General features: G+C 37.9%; 1 protein-coding gene across 8 annotated transcripts in view; it reads right to left on the reverse strand.

Annotated features, from left to right (window-relative positions):
* Positions 1–17,883, reverse strand: part of Cntn3 (contactin 3) — a 373,191-nt gene that overhangs the window by 51,318 nt on the left and 303,990 nt on the right. Inside the window, exon 14 of one of the 8 annotated variants that reach the window (XM_039108285.2) lies at positions 934–17,536. Within the exon in view, the coding sequence (XP_038964213.1) occupies positions 17,507–17,536 (30 nt within the window). The 3' untranslated portion in view covers positions 934–17,506. 8 annotated transcript variants of the gene reach the window in all.

The following is a 17,883-nucleotide window of genomic DNA, read 5'->3' on the forward strand; positions in this document are numbered from 1 at the left end:
TCTCATATTCACTGCCATGTCTTTGGGTTTTTTCAAGAAGAGCTGCAAAAGTAGAATAATTATGTTTGGGTGATATGTATTCACCAATATTCATCCTTCCAGATTGTTCTGAGTTCACTCTGCCAAGTAACTAAAATAAGTTTTAAAAAATAGCCAAATCCTGGACTACACACCCTATTTTTATGTCTGTATCAGTCCAGAGAAAGGATTTACAGGAGATCAAACAGAAGAAAAGGTGATACCCACTTCTAGGAGAGGTGGTCCTATGGACATCAGTTATTTTTTCGGTACAATCTCAGGTTATTGTATTTCCACAGTCATCCTGCTACTTCAGAAGCACAGATCTGTGATCTCAAAGTTATACTCAAAAGAGAAAGAACAGCCTTGATATTAATGTGACTATCAATAGACTCTTACAGATTATTCAAAAGAAAGGATTATAAGACCAGAGTGATTTCCACAATAATACCTTATATAAATTCAACTCCTTCAAATTTCCTCATCTAGTCCAAATGCTCAGGGCATCCCAAATGACCTATCATTAATTCCTTTATCTGCTGCTGTGAAAAAAATACCCTGACTAAAGCCACTTAAGGGAAGAAAGAGCTTACTTTGGTATTCTGTTTGATGGCATATGCTATATTGGGGGAAAACATGGCAGCTGGAGCTTTAGAGAGCGGTCACATTGTAATCACAGTTAGGAAGAGAGTGATGCATTCAGGTCTTCAGCCTACTCTCTCTCCTTTCTTCATTCTAACACTCTAATTCATGGAATGGTGATGCATACAATGAAGGTGAGAAGTTACCTGAACTATGCTAATCTAGATGATCCCAGATGATTACCGAGGTTTGTGTCCAAAGTGATTTCACATCCTGCCTGCTTGATGGCTTTATAATGTTTACTTCCACAGTCCATTTCTTCTTTATTCTTCCTTTTCTTAGTTATATTCAGATCAGTTAAATGGAGTCATTAAATCTTATGTTTTACAGCATAAAGTGACTTTCTTTCTGAAACTGGAATATAAGAGCTAACAGACAGAGCCTTTATCCAGAACCTGGGGGTGGGGGGCAGTGGCAGATGGATCTCTATGAATTTGAGGTCAGCCTGGTCTACATAGCAAGTTACAGGACAGCCAAGGCTACATAGAGAAACCCTCAAAAACCAAACAAACAAATAAGCCAACCAGGAAACAAAACAACCAGCCAACCAAAAATAAGCAATATTAACAACAACAACCATAACAATAAAAAGCCACATAGAGTCTCCCCTGTCTCATAGGCCACCCTCAGCAGGAATCACTGTCTGTGCAATTATGTGATTGTGAGTGGGAGAGAAATAGAAGGAAAACAGTTTGAGCTCTGTGAAAAGAGGCAGATGGATCTGGAAATTTGAGGATAGACAGGAACATCCTATATGATAGGCTGCCCTGCCACCTGAGTTCATGGTGATATCCTGGCCCATGCTGTGGCTGAGGGTCATTCCTTGGTCCATGGCCATGCAGAAGCAGGGATCCGTGTTGAAATGCAAGACCTATGTTTATCACAAAAGGCCATGCAACTCCCTGGTCTGGGCTGCTGCCTAGTACCATGATGATATCTAACTGCTGCTCAGACTGACCCTCCTCCCACAGGCTGAGCTTGCCTTATCCCTTGTGGCTGTGCCTCAGCTGGGCACAGAAAAGCTGGCCCTCATGGTATGGGCATGGTGAGCCAACCCAAAAAGCCTGAGAGCAGGAGAGCCACCCCTTGCTAGCTGCAGCATCGACTGAGCTAGCCAGGGTAGTGCTGGAGAGTCCATCCTCATTGTGTAGGTGCAGGAGAGTTCTCACTCGGCTCCCACCAAACCCCAGCACAGATCCAGGCCTTGAGTTGGCCCCACCACAATATCTACCCAGTCTATTAACTGCTGGAGCCTGTGAAGGGGTTGGTCCCACAGATCTAAAGCAGCAGGATTTCCATGACACAGAGCAACAACATGATATGTGACAGAAGTCTTCATCAGGATTCAGTGTTGATGGCGTAGCAGAAGCCAGAGGCTTCAAAACCGATAAATGAGTCATTGCAGTGAATATTTGGAACGTAAAGATGCATGGACAAAAGAGTATGCTGTGTGACACACTGCCACTTCCGTGATGAGATATTTTAAATTAATATTACTTTCATTTTTGTTTTTTATTCTTTTCTGGAGGTTGAAAGGCAGAGAACAGAAGCAAAGGGATGGGGAGATGAGTGGGTCTAGGGTGCATGATGTGAAATTCACAAAGGACCAATAAAAGGTTTTTAAAAATGAAAAAGAAGGAAAAAGATCTAACACAATGTGATCAATACAACTCACATGATGAAGTGACATGTGTATTGAAAGGCAAGCCCTTTACTCAAACCTCTGATTTCTGCTTTTTCTACTTTAGGAGTATAGAAACTGCTACTTTACTTTAACAAGTGAAAAAGCTGATGAAATTTCAAAAAATAACAACTTTCTTAGATGCAGCAGGTAAATGAGGCCACAGGGCAAGCTGAGAGGGCAACACACTGATCTAGAGCTTTATACCTGCCAGAGCAGAAAACCACAGGCCAAAATCACCAAGGAAACCAACGTCATGTGGGAAAAACCCTGAACTGTAACTGACATAGTCCTAGGTGCTCAGAGCTACTAACTCAAGTGAATGTGGGGCATTGTAGAAAAAATGTTAGACGTAGCCAGCAAAAATCTTAGTTTTTCTTTCAGGAGCCCTCCCAGTTACCATCAAAAGAAAAATATCTTGTTAAATTGCTGGAACGAGCCAGGACAAGGAATAGTATCAGAGTTCTGGTTTGTCCTTAAGAGTGGCTGCTTTCAGGAGCAGCTGTTCTATCAGACTGATGCTTGGGGTTTATCAGATTCCAGTCAACCTGAGGAAGTGAAATGCCAACTCTACTCTTCCCCAGACATCCAGACCCAAGTAACAGGAAGAAAATGTAGAAAAGTGAAGCCTATACTCCAGGGATAGAACTATGGAACACTATAGAAACCCCTACATCTTATAACTATATTATTAAAGACTTACAACTATCTCTATTGTCATTTTAACACTTTTATCTTCCAACAATAAGTTATGTGACATATTCCCAGGTGGAATTAGTCTGAAGCCACTGAAAAATTGCATATAGAATGAGAGTTAGAATTATCAGACTAGTAATATCAAAACCAAGATCAACATGTTGAAGATTTGAATGATAAAAATAAGCATGCACGTATGCATGAATTAATTAAGCAGAAATGTTACAGAGCTCAAATACTGTAACAGCAATGAAGAGTGACTTTTTTATGGGCTCATTAGAGAATGATGAAACTCAGGAGGGAACAGATAAGCTTAAGGTCATAAAAAGGAATTTAAAAATGGAATTAAAAAAAAAGTCTGAGGAGACATTTCAATTAGTAACATTGCTTGCTCTATACACATAGGAACCCACATTAGAATTTCCAGTACCAAAGAAAGAAGTTTTGTTTACCTGTCATTCATTAACAATATATGTAGGAAGGTAGAGAAAGGCTGGTCCCTGGGTTTTGTTGGCTGGCCAGCCTAGAAAAAAATTGCAGGGTCTACAGCCTAGGTTTGGTCAAGAGTTCTTAGTTTAAGAGGAAAAGGGTGAGAGTGACAGAGCAAAGACATTTTATTATCCTCTGGTTTCCAAATGCTTCAGTATAGGCGCGCGCGCACGCACGCACACACACACACACACACACACACACACACACACACACAAATAAAAAATTTAGATGGACTTTTAGAGTGATTTTTCAAGAGCTACCATATAAGAACAGGATGTGTCACAGATATGGAACAGAAGTAGCCGAACGAAGAGAAATGAGAAAGAAAAGTCTTGAAACACCATTGACTGCAAATTCCTCTCGGGCATGTCAGACAACATAGTGCAAGACTCGAGGGACAGCTTGCAGAGTAAATGCAAAGGACAAAATAAAACTTGACTGAAATCACACTTATGTATAATATATCAACTTTCAAAAACTGACAAAAATAATCCTGCAAGAAGCTAGGGAGGAAAGAGCTATGCTCCTTCCCCATAGAGAAATGGATAAGGATTACATCTGTTTCTTAGAAACCAGAACAGACAAGCACTGAATATTTCACGGTTGGAGATAAAACCACCAATGCCACAAAAGTAAATAGCAACAGAGGAATGTACTGTTCTTAAAATCTACTGCTGGGGGAGCCTCTTGCAAAGGGAGGAGTAAATAAAATTCCTCATGATACACTAAAAGTAGTGAAAGCCAAAATCTTTTTAGAGAGAAGAAGAGTATGTATAGGGTAGAAGCCTGAATCTACACAGAAAAGAAAGAGCAGCAATGGTGTGGGGGTAAAGATTAAATGAAGTAGTTGGCTTTCTTAGGACTGGGAAGGTGGCACAGGAGTTACAGAGTTTATCATACAAGCAAAATGGCTACATATCTGTAATACACATAAAAATGTAGATTGGGTGACAGAGAGGTGGCTTCGAGCTTAAGAACATGAGATGCCCTTCCAGACGACCTGGCTTTAATGTCCAGCCTCTCCATGATGACTGACAACTATCTGTAACTCGAGTTCCAGAGGACCCGATATTCTTTAAAAGCCTCCATGTGTACTAGAAATGCAATTCATACACACACACACACACACACACACACACACACACACACACACACACACACACCCTGAGTCACATTTAAAATAAATAAATTATTAAAAATATAGATCAGACATGGTGGTTGCTTGTAGTTGCAGCCTTGGGAAGTGGAGACAGGAGCTTCTGAGAGCTGCTACCTAGCAAGATGAGCCATATTGGAACCCTAGGTTTGACTGAGAAACGTTACTTCAGCAAGGTGGAAGAGTGACTGAGGAAGGTTCTTAGATAACGTCTCCCAGTGGGTCCTTACACCTTGTGCATCTGTGTTCATAAACATGAAAAAACACATGTACTTACATCACATACTTGAAAAATGAAAGGAAATTTGTTATACATAACTGATTCAAAAATTATTCAAGTGAAAGGAAATAATGCATTAAATCATCAGTAAAAATTTGTGTGTGACAGTATGTGTACTGTTGTATGCTTGTATGTTAATGACCAAGTGATTTGAATGACAATAAAACATGAGAATAATGGGAGAAATACAGATAAGATAAGATGATAAGAACCTTCATTCTACTATGAGGGTTTTGTTATAAATTACTCTAAAGGACTATTTTATTATACACCCTACTATAGAGTAGACTTCAAAGCAGACTTGAAGTACTCTGAAATTGGCTTGAATTAATAACAAGTATATACTACAAATGTAGGAGAACCACTTAGAAATGTGTGTGTAGGGGAGGAAGCACTGTATAAATGACAGTTTGTGGTCTTTGGGCTGTGACAACAGGATACTATGATTTGGGAACTTTCTAAACAATAGAAATTTGGGGCCAGCTAGATAATTGTCTTAGTGGCTAAAGGTACTTGCTAGGTAGTCTAAAGATGTGTGATCTAGAATTTACATAGACATAGTAGAAGAAAGTTGTCCTGTGACCGACACAGCTGCTGTAGACCATCTGAATTTCTCCTAAAAACATTAAGTAAATTGAGAATTTAAATTGAAAAAGGAAAAAGAAATTCATTTCTTTAGAGGCTGAACGTTTTCAGCTCAGGCACATAGCTCAGAATGGTACCTGGCAAGGTGGCTGGGATGGAGAGGTTTTCAGAAGGACCCTGACTCTGAAACATAATAGTCCTCCCAGGCTACTTTCCTAATACCAACAACTTGGGAAGTAGTTTATTAGTTTCAGAAAGCTTACTAATATTCAGTCTTGGAACTGAATAAATGAAATCACTGAAATGGTTCACTGAAACCACAAAAGGCAGATAAACTGGGCAAAGGAAAATAGGAAGTATTAGCGATAGGAAACTGGTAGCAATAGCCAAGATGTTAATTTAACTTTACCAGTTATATCTTTGTATATTAACAACCTAACAGTATTAACTAAAAGACAGACCAAAACCCCACAGAATGGAAGACCTAGATATACATTGCCTATAAGAAACTTACTATATCTACAATGTTGCATACACATTTAAGCTCCAAGGATACTGAATGATATACACAATCATTATTAAGAGGAAGCAGAAATATTATGTAGGGACCATTGTGGTTAAAGTTTCAGGAAGCTACTGGGAAGGCTACAAGGATTAAATAGCCTAATAAGTAGTGAGGAAGTGTCTACTTCCCAAGCAGAAACAATCATCTGTGATGTTTATGTGTTTAATAAAAGAATGTTCAATATATATTAAAATTTGACAGACATGTCAGAGAAAATTTGACACAAAGCTATATTAGTAAGCTCCAAAATTTCTTGATCATAAATGCATACTTAGGAAGTAGAAATTAACAAAGGAGAGAGTTGAATTAAATGGCACCATCAGTTCAATGAATTTAATAGCATCTACTCAGCACTTAATCTTACAATAGCAGATAACTCATTCTTCTCACCTCAAGTGTTAAAATTCATCAAGACAGAACTTCTTCTGAGCCATAAAACATACCTTATAAAATTTAAAGCATAGGGAGCTGGCAATGTGTCTCACAGGGAAAACTTCTTGTTCAAGTCTGGTGACCTAATCTTGATTTCTAGAACAAACATAATGTTGGAAGGAGAGAGATGATGCCACAAATGTATCATCTGTTCTACACATGTGTGCTGTAGTACACGTACACTTACAAGTATACATACACATACTAAGGATAAAAATTAAATGTATAGCAATTATAAAAATCTCTGCTCTGAGACCATAGTAGAATGCACCTAAAATCCTCAAACTGCTGGTGAATAAATTATATATATATACACATATATATGTATACATATATATATGTATATATATATATATATAACCAACATTATGAAGATATTTTAAGTGACTACAAATAATAATACAACATATCCAAATTTGTTGGCTCTGGGAAGAGTCATGCTTAGGAGAAATTCAAAGCAACGAGCATGCTTATTTGAAAGCAAGGGTCTAAAAATCAATCATTTATGATTCCACTTTAGAAAATGAGAGAAAGAAGAGCAAATTAAATCTAAAGCAAGCAGAATATAAGAAATAAATATCAGAGCAAAACCCAGTAAAATTAAAAACAGGAGATCAATAGAAAAAAAATCAACAAAGCCAAAAGCCAGTCCTTTGAAGAGGTCAATACTGTCAATATGCCTACAGTCAGGCTAACAGGACAAAGGCAAACAAAGGCTTTGGTACTACCAGTTAGAAAAGAGGGCATCACTAAAACACCTGGAGACAGTAAAGGATAATAAAGAAAACTTTTAGTCTCTGCACATTAATCCAATAGCCTAGGGAAAAAAGGACCAATTCTTTGAAAGACAAAACTTGTCAAATCTTATAGAAGAGGGAAGACATAATCAAAATAAACCTATATCAAATACAATTATTGAATTGGTAAATATGAATATCTCCCAACAAAAAGAACAGAATGAGATTGGTTCAAGGGTGAATTCTATATAACTTTTAATCATAAGAAATGACATCATTTCTCCACAATTTTTCCACTAAATAAAAGTGAAAGAAACACTTTCAAATTACGATGTTAGGGTTATACGATCCAGACAAAAAGGGCTGGAAGAAAACCGTGCAGATGTATTTTACAAATATAGACGTTAAAATCTTTTTTGTTTCTTTTTTTCTTTTAATTGGATTTTTTATTTATTTACATTTCAAATGTTATTCCTGTTCCCAGTTTCCTGTCCATAAACCCCCATCCCGTCTTCTCTGAGGGTATTCTCCCACCCATCCACCCACCCTTTTCTGCATAAACCTTAAACAGATATTAGCAACTGATTCCATCAATGCAACTGTGTCACTGATGTCATTACTGTGTTCCAAAATACTACTAGAAATTAAGTTAAAATAAGGCAAAAACAATAAAAGATGCATCAAATGGCAAGGAGGAAATAGAATGTTATGTCACAGATGAGACAGACATCTACACATTATATACATATGTCTTCTATATAATCTGAAAGAATCAATAACAATCTCCTAGAACTTTTAAATGATGGAGAGGTTATTTACTTCTTATGTACTTGCAATGTACAAATGATATTTGAAATAACAAATTTTACTATTTCTCTCTGCACCCAAAATACTGAATTACTTAGGCTTACTTCTAACACATACTCACAAGTACTATGAAGAATGACTGCAAAATCTGATGGAGGAGGTCAGAGAACATAAGAAATGGAAACATAGTTTACACTCAAAAATAATGAAACTCAACAATTTTAACTTCTTCTATCTCAATTGTCAATCAAAAGTCTAGGATGCAACTTTGTTGGCAACAACAATATGTTCTTAAAGTTTACACTTGAAAGCAAAGGACCCCAAAAGGTAACTCAGTTTTTAAGAACAGAATCTGAATCACTGACATCAGTACAACCCCAAGTTTTATTCTAAAGCTGTAGAAATGAAGAGAAGGTGGTTAAGTGGTGAAGGACAGACAAAAGGGTCAACAGAGCAGAAGAAAGAATCCAGAAATAGCCACAGAATACAGTCACCCAGCATCTGACAAAAGAGCAAAGGCAGTAAAATGGATCAAAGGGTAGACTTTTATCATATGGCTACAACTGGATATTCACTGGAAAAAAATGAATTCTGATGCAGGCCTTATGCTGTGCGGGAAAATGAAATAAAAATGGATCATAGTCCTCAAAGGAAAACTATCCAACTTACAGAAGATCACATAAGATAATTCTTGATGACCCAGGATATAGCAAAGGCTTTATGGGAACAGCTGCAGAAGCAGTATGGAACTAAAGGTTGGCAAAATGAATTTGATCAATGTGAATAACTGTTATCTGAAACATACCAAGAGGATGAAATGTCACTCCTCAGACTTAGAGAATACCTGCCAGAGCTAATGATGCACTTCAGTGCAGCACATACAAAACAGCCCTTACAACTCCAAAAAGCGAAAAGAAGCCACCAAATAATGAAGCAAACAAAGAACAAACATCTTATTCAAGAAAATACAAAAGTCACAAGTCATGAACACATCAAATAGGTTCAACATTGTACATTATTAGGGGATTTTGAACTTAAACAATCAGGGGGCAGCACATGCCTATTCATAATAATAAGATCTAATAATAATAATAAGCTGGAGAGGAAGAAGATGATCATGGTGTATCTATTTGGGCATTTAGAAAGTCTCTGAAATGTAAACAGTCTCATGATAAGATGCAGCCAAAATAAGATGTACTTCTTGGTATTTACCCAGATAAACTTAAACCTTACTTTTACACAAATACATGCGGATACATGTTTATAGCAACTTTATTCATAAATGACAAAGAGATGAAGTAATAGCTATGCTTTGGTATAGGAGCAGATAAGTAGCAAGTAACGTATGAGGAGTAGCATATTATACTGATGTTACAAAAAAAAACAAACAAACAAAAAAAACGAACCATGAAGTCATGATAAGAACTAAAGTTACCTTAAATAGATACCAGTACGCAATTGAATCTAAATTAAAGAGGAATAGGCACAGCCTGAGAACAAATACATGACATTCTTGACAAGCAAAACCTTGGAGACAGCAAAAAAGATGCATGGTGGTCAAAAGTTAGAGAGGAAAGAAGGATGAGCAGGCAAAATGTAGTTCTTTTCTAAGGGCAGTAAAACCATTCTGTAGGCTGTAAAGATGGTCTACATATGTATGGTGGTAGGCTTTAATTGTTAGCTTGGTACACTCTAGCATCACTTACAAAGTCTCAATGAAGACTGACTAAATTCGGTTGGCTTGTGGGCATGCCTGTGGGGACTATATTTATTACATTGATATGGGAATTTCCATGGACTCTGGGTGGCAATATTCTTGGATGGGATTGAGAAGTGAAGGAGTACTGAGCTGAGCACAGTTGTGTCAAGTTTGTTCCTGTCACCTCTCTACAATGATGAACTATAACTCTAAGTTCTGGGCCAAAATCTTCTCTCCCCTTCATTGCTTTTGTCAAGGTATTTTGTCAAAGGTTTCCAAAATGACTTTCCTGATTCCTGCTATTGCTGATTACCCTGCAGACATCAGAACTCGTATTCCTAAGCTCCACCACTAACAACCAAAAGTTCTCAGTGAGCTTTCCAGGATTTCAACCTCAAGCTGTGATTCAGACTCATCAAATGATCAAATATTGGGATGTTGGCCTCTCCGGTATGAAAATGCCTCTTTGGGTATACATCAATGCTAAGACATAGAGCCTCAAGATCCAGGGATCCATTTTGTACTCAGCATCTCAGGCAGAAATGAATGTTATTACAATTTTAATGTATGTTGACAAAATTTGCTATGAGTTATCTTTACTTAAAATTTTCCTTTTGTATTTTTCCCATTTTATAATTTTCTGCTAAATACTTCCACATTTTTCTTCTCAATTATTTTTACTATTTCCTTGATAATTTCATATTCCATGTTTTAATCATTTTCCTTGCCTCTTCCGATATGCCTTGCCTCTTTCCCAGGCCATACCCCCTTTCTAGATACCCAACTCTGTTCCCTCCCCCCTCTCTCCCCCTCTGTCATCCATACATTCCAACTTGTGCTGCCCATATATATTCTTGGACAGACTGTCTCAGAGTGGAGAGCATGGTCACCTTTACCAGAGGATCCGCTCTTACCGGAAAATGATATGCCAACAGCTTCTTGGTGACGGGTGGGATTTCATGCATAGCTACCCTCTCCTTACTGGGATTTTGTCTGACTTGAGGTAGCACAGGTCTTATGTCTGCCATTACAACCTCTTGAATTCATGTGTTATCTCTCTGCTGTGTCTAGAAGACACATTTTCCTTGTAGTCATTCACATCCCCTAGCCTTATAATCATTATACCTCTTCTTTTTCAATGAATCCTGGTTCTTGGGAAGGAGGTAGTAGAGACTTTCATAACTTTAGATGATGATTTTTTATTGAGACACAGTTATTTGAAAGGTTTTAATATAATATGATGCACTACACTTCTTTGGTTTTCCCTTCTTATTTTCTTGTGAATTGAAATATATCCCACAAAGGCTTGTACTAGAAGATGGATTTTGACTGTTCAACTTGGTAAATGATTTACTTAAAAGATACTAGTGACACCAGTTGAATTCTAAGGAGTAGGTGGAAAGGTGCACTAGCTGATGGATAATGGCGGGGTTGCTGAAATCCATTCATAGTAAGAGTTTTATGCACATGACTTACATATTCCTCCTAGCATTTTGTAAAATCCTAGCTTTCTACTCCAAAAGAGCATCGGGGCAGAACTGTGTCAGGGAGTAGCCAGCTGACAATTACAACCATTTCTCTGGTAGATTTCTACTTTGTGGTGTCATTCTCATAATGATGCTTCCAGGGAAGCTAATACTTTGAAAATGGATGACACATAAAACATAAGACAGTTTAAGGCTATATTTTAAACCCTGGAATGTTACATTGAATAATGTATAGAATCAAGGTTTATCCTTAGATAGGTATTGGAGATCCACATATCTTCTACATGTCTAGTTTTACACTGGAAATAGCCACTATTTCCAAGACCTTGCTTTCACACCCAAATAATTCAAAGAAGTTAATTAAGCCCAAGGACCATGGCATAGTATCACACAGTAAAGATCATGCTGGAAAACAAACTTATCGAGTACCGAGAGCAGAGTAGATTAAGGCCTCATCTCACGTGTAGCTGCTATAGCACAATGAGAATGCAGGCCTTGGAGAATAAATAACACTGGAGTGAGCCAGGGAAATGAACGGCAGATTAGTTGTCAGTGTTCTTCTTTCTGCTTCAAGTGACTTTCATTCACATATTCTAATTTATCACAGAGCCAATTCCACAAAGTATTTGTGAAACCGTGATGTTTGGTTCCTAGACATCTTTCGTTTCTAAAGAGCCTGCATTGCATAAAAGTTTATTGGAAACAATATACATTATATATACTGAAGCATCTCACAGTGAATGGATAGTGAGCACCTTCTGTGCCCAGTTTTAAAAGGTTCTATTTGTAGAGCGCTCTGATCATATGTCTTAAGTCCAAAATATCGCTTTTTTCTTTATTGGTTATTTTATTTATTTACATTTCGATTGTTATCCCCCTTCCTAGTTTCAGTTTCACAAAGGCCATCTCCCATTCCCCTCCCCCTGCCTCCATGAGGATGATCCCCAGGCTGCTCACTGACTCCTGCCTCAGCACTCTAGCATTCCCCAACACTGGGGTATCAAGTCTCCACTGGACCAATGGGCTCCCATCCCACTGATGCCAGATAAGGCAATCTTCTGCTAGATACCCAGCTGGAGCTATGGGTCCCCCTGTGTACTCTTTGGATGGTGGTTTAGTCCCTGAGAGCTTTGGGGAGTCGATTTGGTTGATATTGTTGCTCTTCCTATGGGATGGCAAATCCCTTCAGCTCCTTAAGTCCTTGCCCTAATTTCCCCACTGGGGTCCCCATACTCAGTCTGATGTTTGGCTGCATGTATCTGCATCTATATTGGTCAGGCTCGTCTTTTAAGCAAAACAAAAATATACTAGAATATCCCTACAATGAACCTTAAATAGCTAGGACCCAGTTACTCTTCAGATAACTTCCAACAATATTCTGTTGCTTATCTTGGCTTTGAGCTGCTGATGGGTGAAATATGACATGTACTTAAAAGTAAGGCAAGAAATGCATGTGGTATTCCTGGGAAAAATAGTCAAATCAAATTCTTAGTGCATGCATGGGATGAAATCTTGTGAGTTAAAAAAAAAATTGAAAGAACCTTACTCCACATATGTATTGCTAGTCTGTGAATCTTCTAACTCTCCATACATGAAGAAAAAGTGATTATGTGTGGGCACATACATTCTTAGCTGCATGCATCCAAGGACATAGGATGCTTTCTCGATATGTCTTGTAAAGGAGAAAACAACACTCAGGGAAAAACCAGTGCTTTCCAGATCTCATGGTGATGGTGGTCAGGGAATACAACAAAGACAACTAAAAATTTTATGTGAAGAGATCACGATAAAGAAACAGAAAACTAAGTGATCCACTTAACCGTGAGTGTCACAGAGGAAATGGGAACACCCCAGGTCTCCTGTAAAATGACACAATTTTATCCATTCATACCTAACATTGCCTATAAAAATGTATTTGTGTGGCATACTGGGCTTAAGGGAAAGCTATTGTTGCTTACTGGATGACGGGACTTCTGTTTGTGCCATGGGCATGGATGGAAGCATATATTCAGATACAACTTTTCTTTTATTATACTTTCTTTTGATACTTTGTTCAATAAGTTTTCTTTCTTTTTCCCCATTTTTATTGGATATACTTTAATTTACATTTCAAATGTCATCCCCTTATCCCCTCCCAACCACCCACACCGTCCTGCCTCCCTGTTATGAAATTCTCACACACTGGGGGATCCAGCCTTGGCAGGACCAAGGGCTTCTCCTCCATTTGGTGTCCAACAAGGCCATCCTCTGCTGCATATGCAGCTGGAGCCATGGGTCTGTCCATGTGTAGTCTTTGGATGGTGGTTTAGTTCCTGGGAGCTCTGGTTGGTTGGTATTGCTGTTGTTATGGGGTTACAAGCTCCTTCAGTTCCTTCAATTCTTTCTCCAACTCCTCCAATGGGGACCCTGTTCTCAGTTCAGTGGTTTGCTACTAGCATTTGCGTCTGTATTTGTCATGCTCTGTCTGACCCTCTCAGGAGACAGCTATATCAGGCTCCTGTCAGCATGTACTCCTTGGCTTCATCAAAATTGTCTGGATCCCCAGGTAGGGCAGGACGTGAGTGACCATTCCTTCAGTTTCTGCTTCAAATTTCATCTCCATAACTCCTCCTATGAATACTTTTGTTCCCCCATCTAAGAAGTACTGAAGTATCCACACTTTGGTTGTCCTTCTTCTTGAGCTTCATGTGGTCTATGGATTGTATCTTGGGTAATTCAAGCTTTTGGGTTAATATCCACTTATCAGTGAATGCATATCATGTGGGGTTTTTTTGTGATTGGGTTACCTCACTCCGGATGATATTTTCTAGTTCCATTCATTTGCCTATGAATTTCATGAAGTCATTGTTTTTGATAGTTGAGTGGTACTCCATTGTGTAGATGTACCACATTTTCTTTATCCATTCCTCGTTGAAGGACATCTGGGTTCTTTCCAGCTTCTGGCTATTATAAATAAGGCTGCTATGAACACAGGGGAGCATGTTTCCTTGTTAAATGTTGGGGCACCTTTTGAGTGTATGTTCAGGAGTGGGTCCTCAGGTAGTACTCTGTCCAATTTTCTGAGGAACCTCAAGACTGATTTCCAAAGTGGTTATACCAGATTTCAATCCCACCAACAATGTAGGAGTGGTCCTTTTTTTCCACATCCTCACCAGAGTCTGCTGTTGCTGGAGTTTTTGATCCTAGCCATTCTGACTGGTGTGAGGTGGAATCTCGGGGTCATTTTGATTTGCATTTCCCTGATGATTAAGGATGTTGAACATTTCTTTAGGTGTTTTTCAGCTATTCGATATTCCTCAGCTGAGAATTCTTTGTTTAGCTCCATGTTTTAATAGAGTTATTTGATTCTCTGGCATCTAAACACATCATTCTAACCTTACAGAAGGCTGTGATTGCTATGCTAGAATCCTTTGGTTTAGTATTTGAACCTACAATAACAGAGATAGAAATTAATGACATTATGAATTTTGCCTGGGTGTTATTTTTTAATAATACCTAGTACCAGATGCCCAGTGTACTTCCAAAAGCAACTAGCTGAATATGATGGTTCAAATATATGAGTTCTCTTTTCTGTAATTTAAACTACCCCTTCCATTGTCAACATAATGCTTAGAATAAAAACCTTCCCAGGCAACTCTTGCACTTGTCTCATCAGCTTCTTTGCTACATTATTTTGGAAAAAAGATGAATGTATCTATTAATATACCAGGGAGTGAAGGGGGCAAACAGTCTAAGTATTGTGTATGCTGCAATGAATATGAAATCAGAGGCCAGGGGTTGTTATGTAATTCCTTTCCCATGAAACAGAAAACCAATTTACTTAATTGCTTGTGCTTAAGGGCAATGTCATTTCATATGGCTTACTGTTTCATATTGATGCGAGAATATTAAGTTACTAATGGTACAAGTCAATAAAAACAATCATAAGCTATGAACCTTCATGTTGTGGAAGGAACCGACTTGACAAGGAATGGCATTAACATATGAACTTTCATATTTCAGATACTTGACTCTTCTCAGAGATGACTTCATGTCTTCTGTTCAATCCATCTGTGCTCTGTCAATCAGAAGAGTTAAATTACATTATCCACTCAAATGTTCTCATCTCTGAGTTCCTCTTGTACAAGTATAAGCTATCCAGTTGAGCCTTTGAGCATTTCTGCACATTTCATCAAACCTCTTTGGATTCGGAGTGTCTAATGCATAGTTAAATATGCATTAACTAACAATGAAGGTCTTGAACTAAACAAAGTGCCACAACAGACAACGATCCAGATGATAAATCACAACCATAATTTTATGATGTGGCATAGGTTACCAATGCTTGAAGTTGAATTCTTCATTTAAGAATTTAAACCAGGAGAACTTGTGTAGAGAATTCTTTTCCAAGCTGGATAATGAGTCATTATGAAAGGAGCTGGAGGTATTCGTTCTTCTCAAGCCTCTTTACAACCTTAGGCAGTATGACTAGGGATTCAGAACGGAAGAGGGAGCTAATTTATAATGCTTGCACTTGTTTTTCCTGTTGTTATGGAATATAGGAGATATAATTTTTAAGTGGGCATTAAAGCATTGATAAAAGGAATGCTGAGTGCTTGAAGTAATTGAAAATATTCTCAAAGCCTGAAACAGGGAGAACAATTACAAAACTAGCTGTCCTTAAACTAAATAAAGCCAGATGACAGAAAAACAGGAATGGTAGTCAATCTGTTCTTATTTGTAGCTTATTATCTAATATCATGGGAATTATTTTTCTTTTAGATGTTTTAATTTCCTAGGATTGCCATAACATCAACAACAAAAAATCAATAGTGGCTTCAGACAACAGACATACGTTCTCTCCCAGTTTCTGTGAGCTGAAAGTCTGAAGTGAAAAAACTGGTAGAGCCATGTTCCCTTCTGAATCCTTAGAGTTGGTGTCTTCTGAACTCTCCCATTTCCTGAGGGTTTCAGCCACCCATGGCTTTGTGGGAACACAGCTGTCTCTATTATCACATGACATTTATTCTTCCTTGTCTGTCTGTCCATGATTTTCTCTTCTTTATGTGTCTCTGTCCAAACTGCATTTTCCCCATACGATCATAATTGATAAGAAATGAAGCTCATTTTACTTCAGAGTAATCTTGTCGCAATTTAATCAGCATTTCCACAAAAGTCCTGTGTCCAAATAAGGTTTTGTTCTAAAGTTCTGGACTCTAGTATGTAAGAATATCCCTTAGGAGAACAGAGATTAGCCACAAATGACATCACTTGAAATAACATATATCACTGAAACATGGTTTAGCTACATGCCCATATGCATATATTTAGTAAGAAACCTTTGTCAAACGAATATACTGAGTTGGCCATTGTGTGGTTGTCTGCTTTACTGATGCCCAACACTGTAAGTCTGTAAACCCAAGACTGGGATTTGAAATCTGCCCAACAGAATGACTATCTCCAAGATCAACAGACAAATCAACAACCAGGTTGTCCTTGCTTGACAGGGCTCAAAGATATCCAGCTATGAAGCCTTTGTTCAGTATAAATGCATTTATTTTCTTTATTTTATTAAATTTATTTATTTATTTATTTATTCACTTTACAACCCAATATCAGCCCTCCCTCTCCTCCCACTACTGGTGAAGTTGTGGAGAAAAGAGAATACTCCTCCACTACTGGTGGGAGTTCAAACTTGTACAATCACTTTGGAATCAACTTACTTATTTCTCAGAAAATTGGGAATAGTTGAACCTCAAAACCCATTTATATCACTTCTTGGTATATATCCAAAAGATGCTCCACCATCCCACAAGGAAACTTGCTGAACTATGTTCATAGCAGCTTTATTTGTAGTAGCCAGAAACTGGGAACAACTTAGATGTCTCTCAATTGAAGAATGGATACAGAAAATGTGGTTCATTTACACTAGAGAATACTATTAAGCCATTAAAAAGAAACATTATGAGTTCACAGGGAAATAGGTGAAAGTAGAAAATATCCTGAGTGATGTAACCCAGACACAAAGGAGAGGCATTGTATGAGTCCATTTCTTAGCCATTATTCAATTACTAATGTTCCTTTAAAATCTATAATATTTCTACAATGGATCCATCATAAATGAAAGAGAAAGGAAGAGGACATCTGAAAGCATTTGCATTTAATACATCTGAAAGCATTTAAGACAAACAGATCAGTTCAGGCCTTGAAGCTCCACTACCAGTTCTCCCAGTGCCTCAGAGAAAACATTTTACACTTTCCAAATCCAGAGTATGTTTTCCTGTGAATTGAAGAGTCTTACAGTTAATGTCCAGTGGAACAGCAAAAATTGCCTGTCATTACCTACCGTGACATCTAGATGAATTGCTTGGTAACCCAAAGCAACCATTCATTGCATTACAAATTGACTGTTTGAATATAAAACACAAAGCACACGAACACTACAATGTTATGCAGAATAACATTTAATATAAAAGAAACAGGAACCAGTTTTAATTGGACTTATAGGTTGAAAGAAATGTTAATTATAGTGGTTTGCAAAAGTAAAATTAGGCCAGACTAGAATCCAAAAAACATACCTACCAACTTGACAAGCATTTTGATGTATTATCTGTTTGCCAGATGTTT

This window comes from Rattus norvegicus, chromosome 4 (assembly GCF_036323735.1).
Source record: "Rattus norvegicus strain BN/NHsdMcwi chromosome 4, GRCr8, whole genome shotgun sequence".
NCBI classification, from domain to species: Eukaryota; Metazoa; Chordata; class Mammalia; order Rodentia; family Muridae; genus Rattus; species Rattus norvegicus.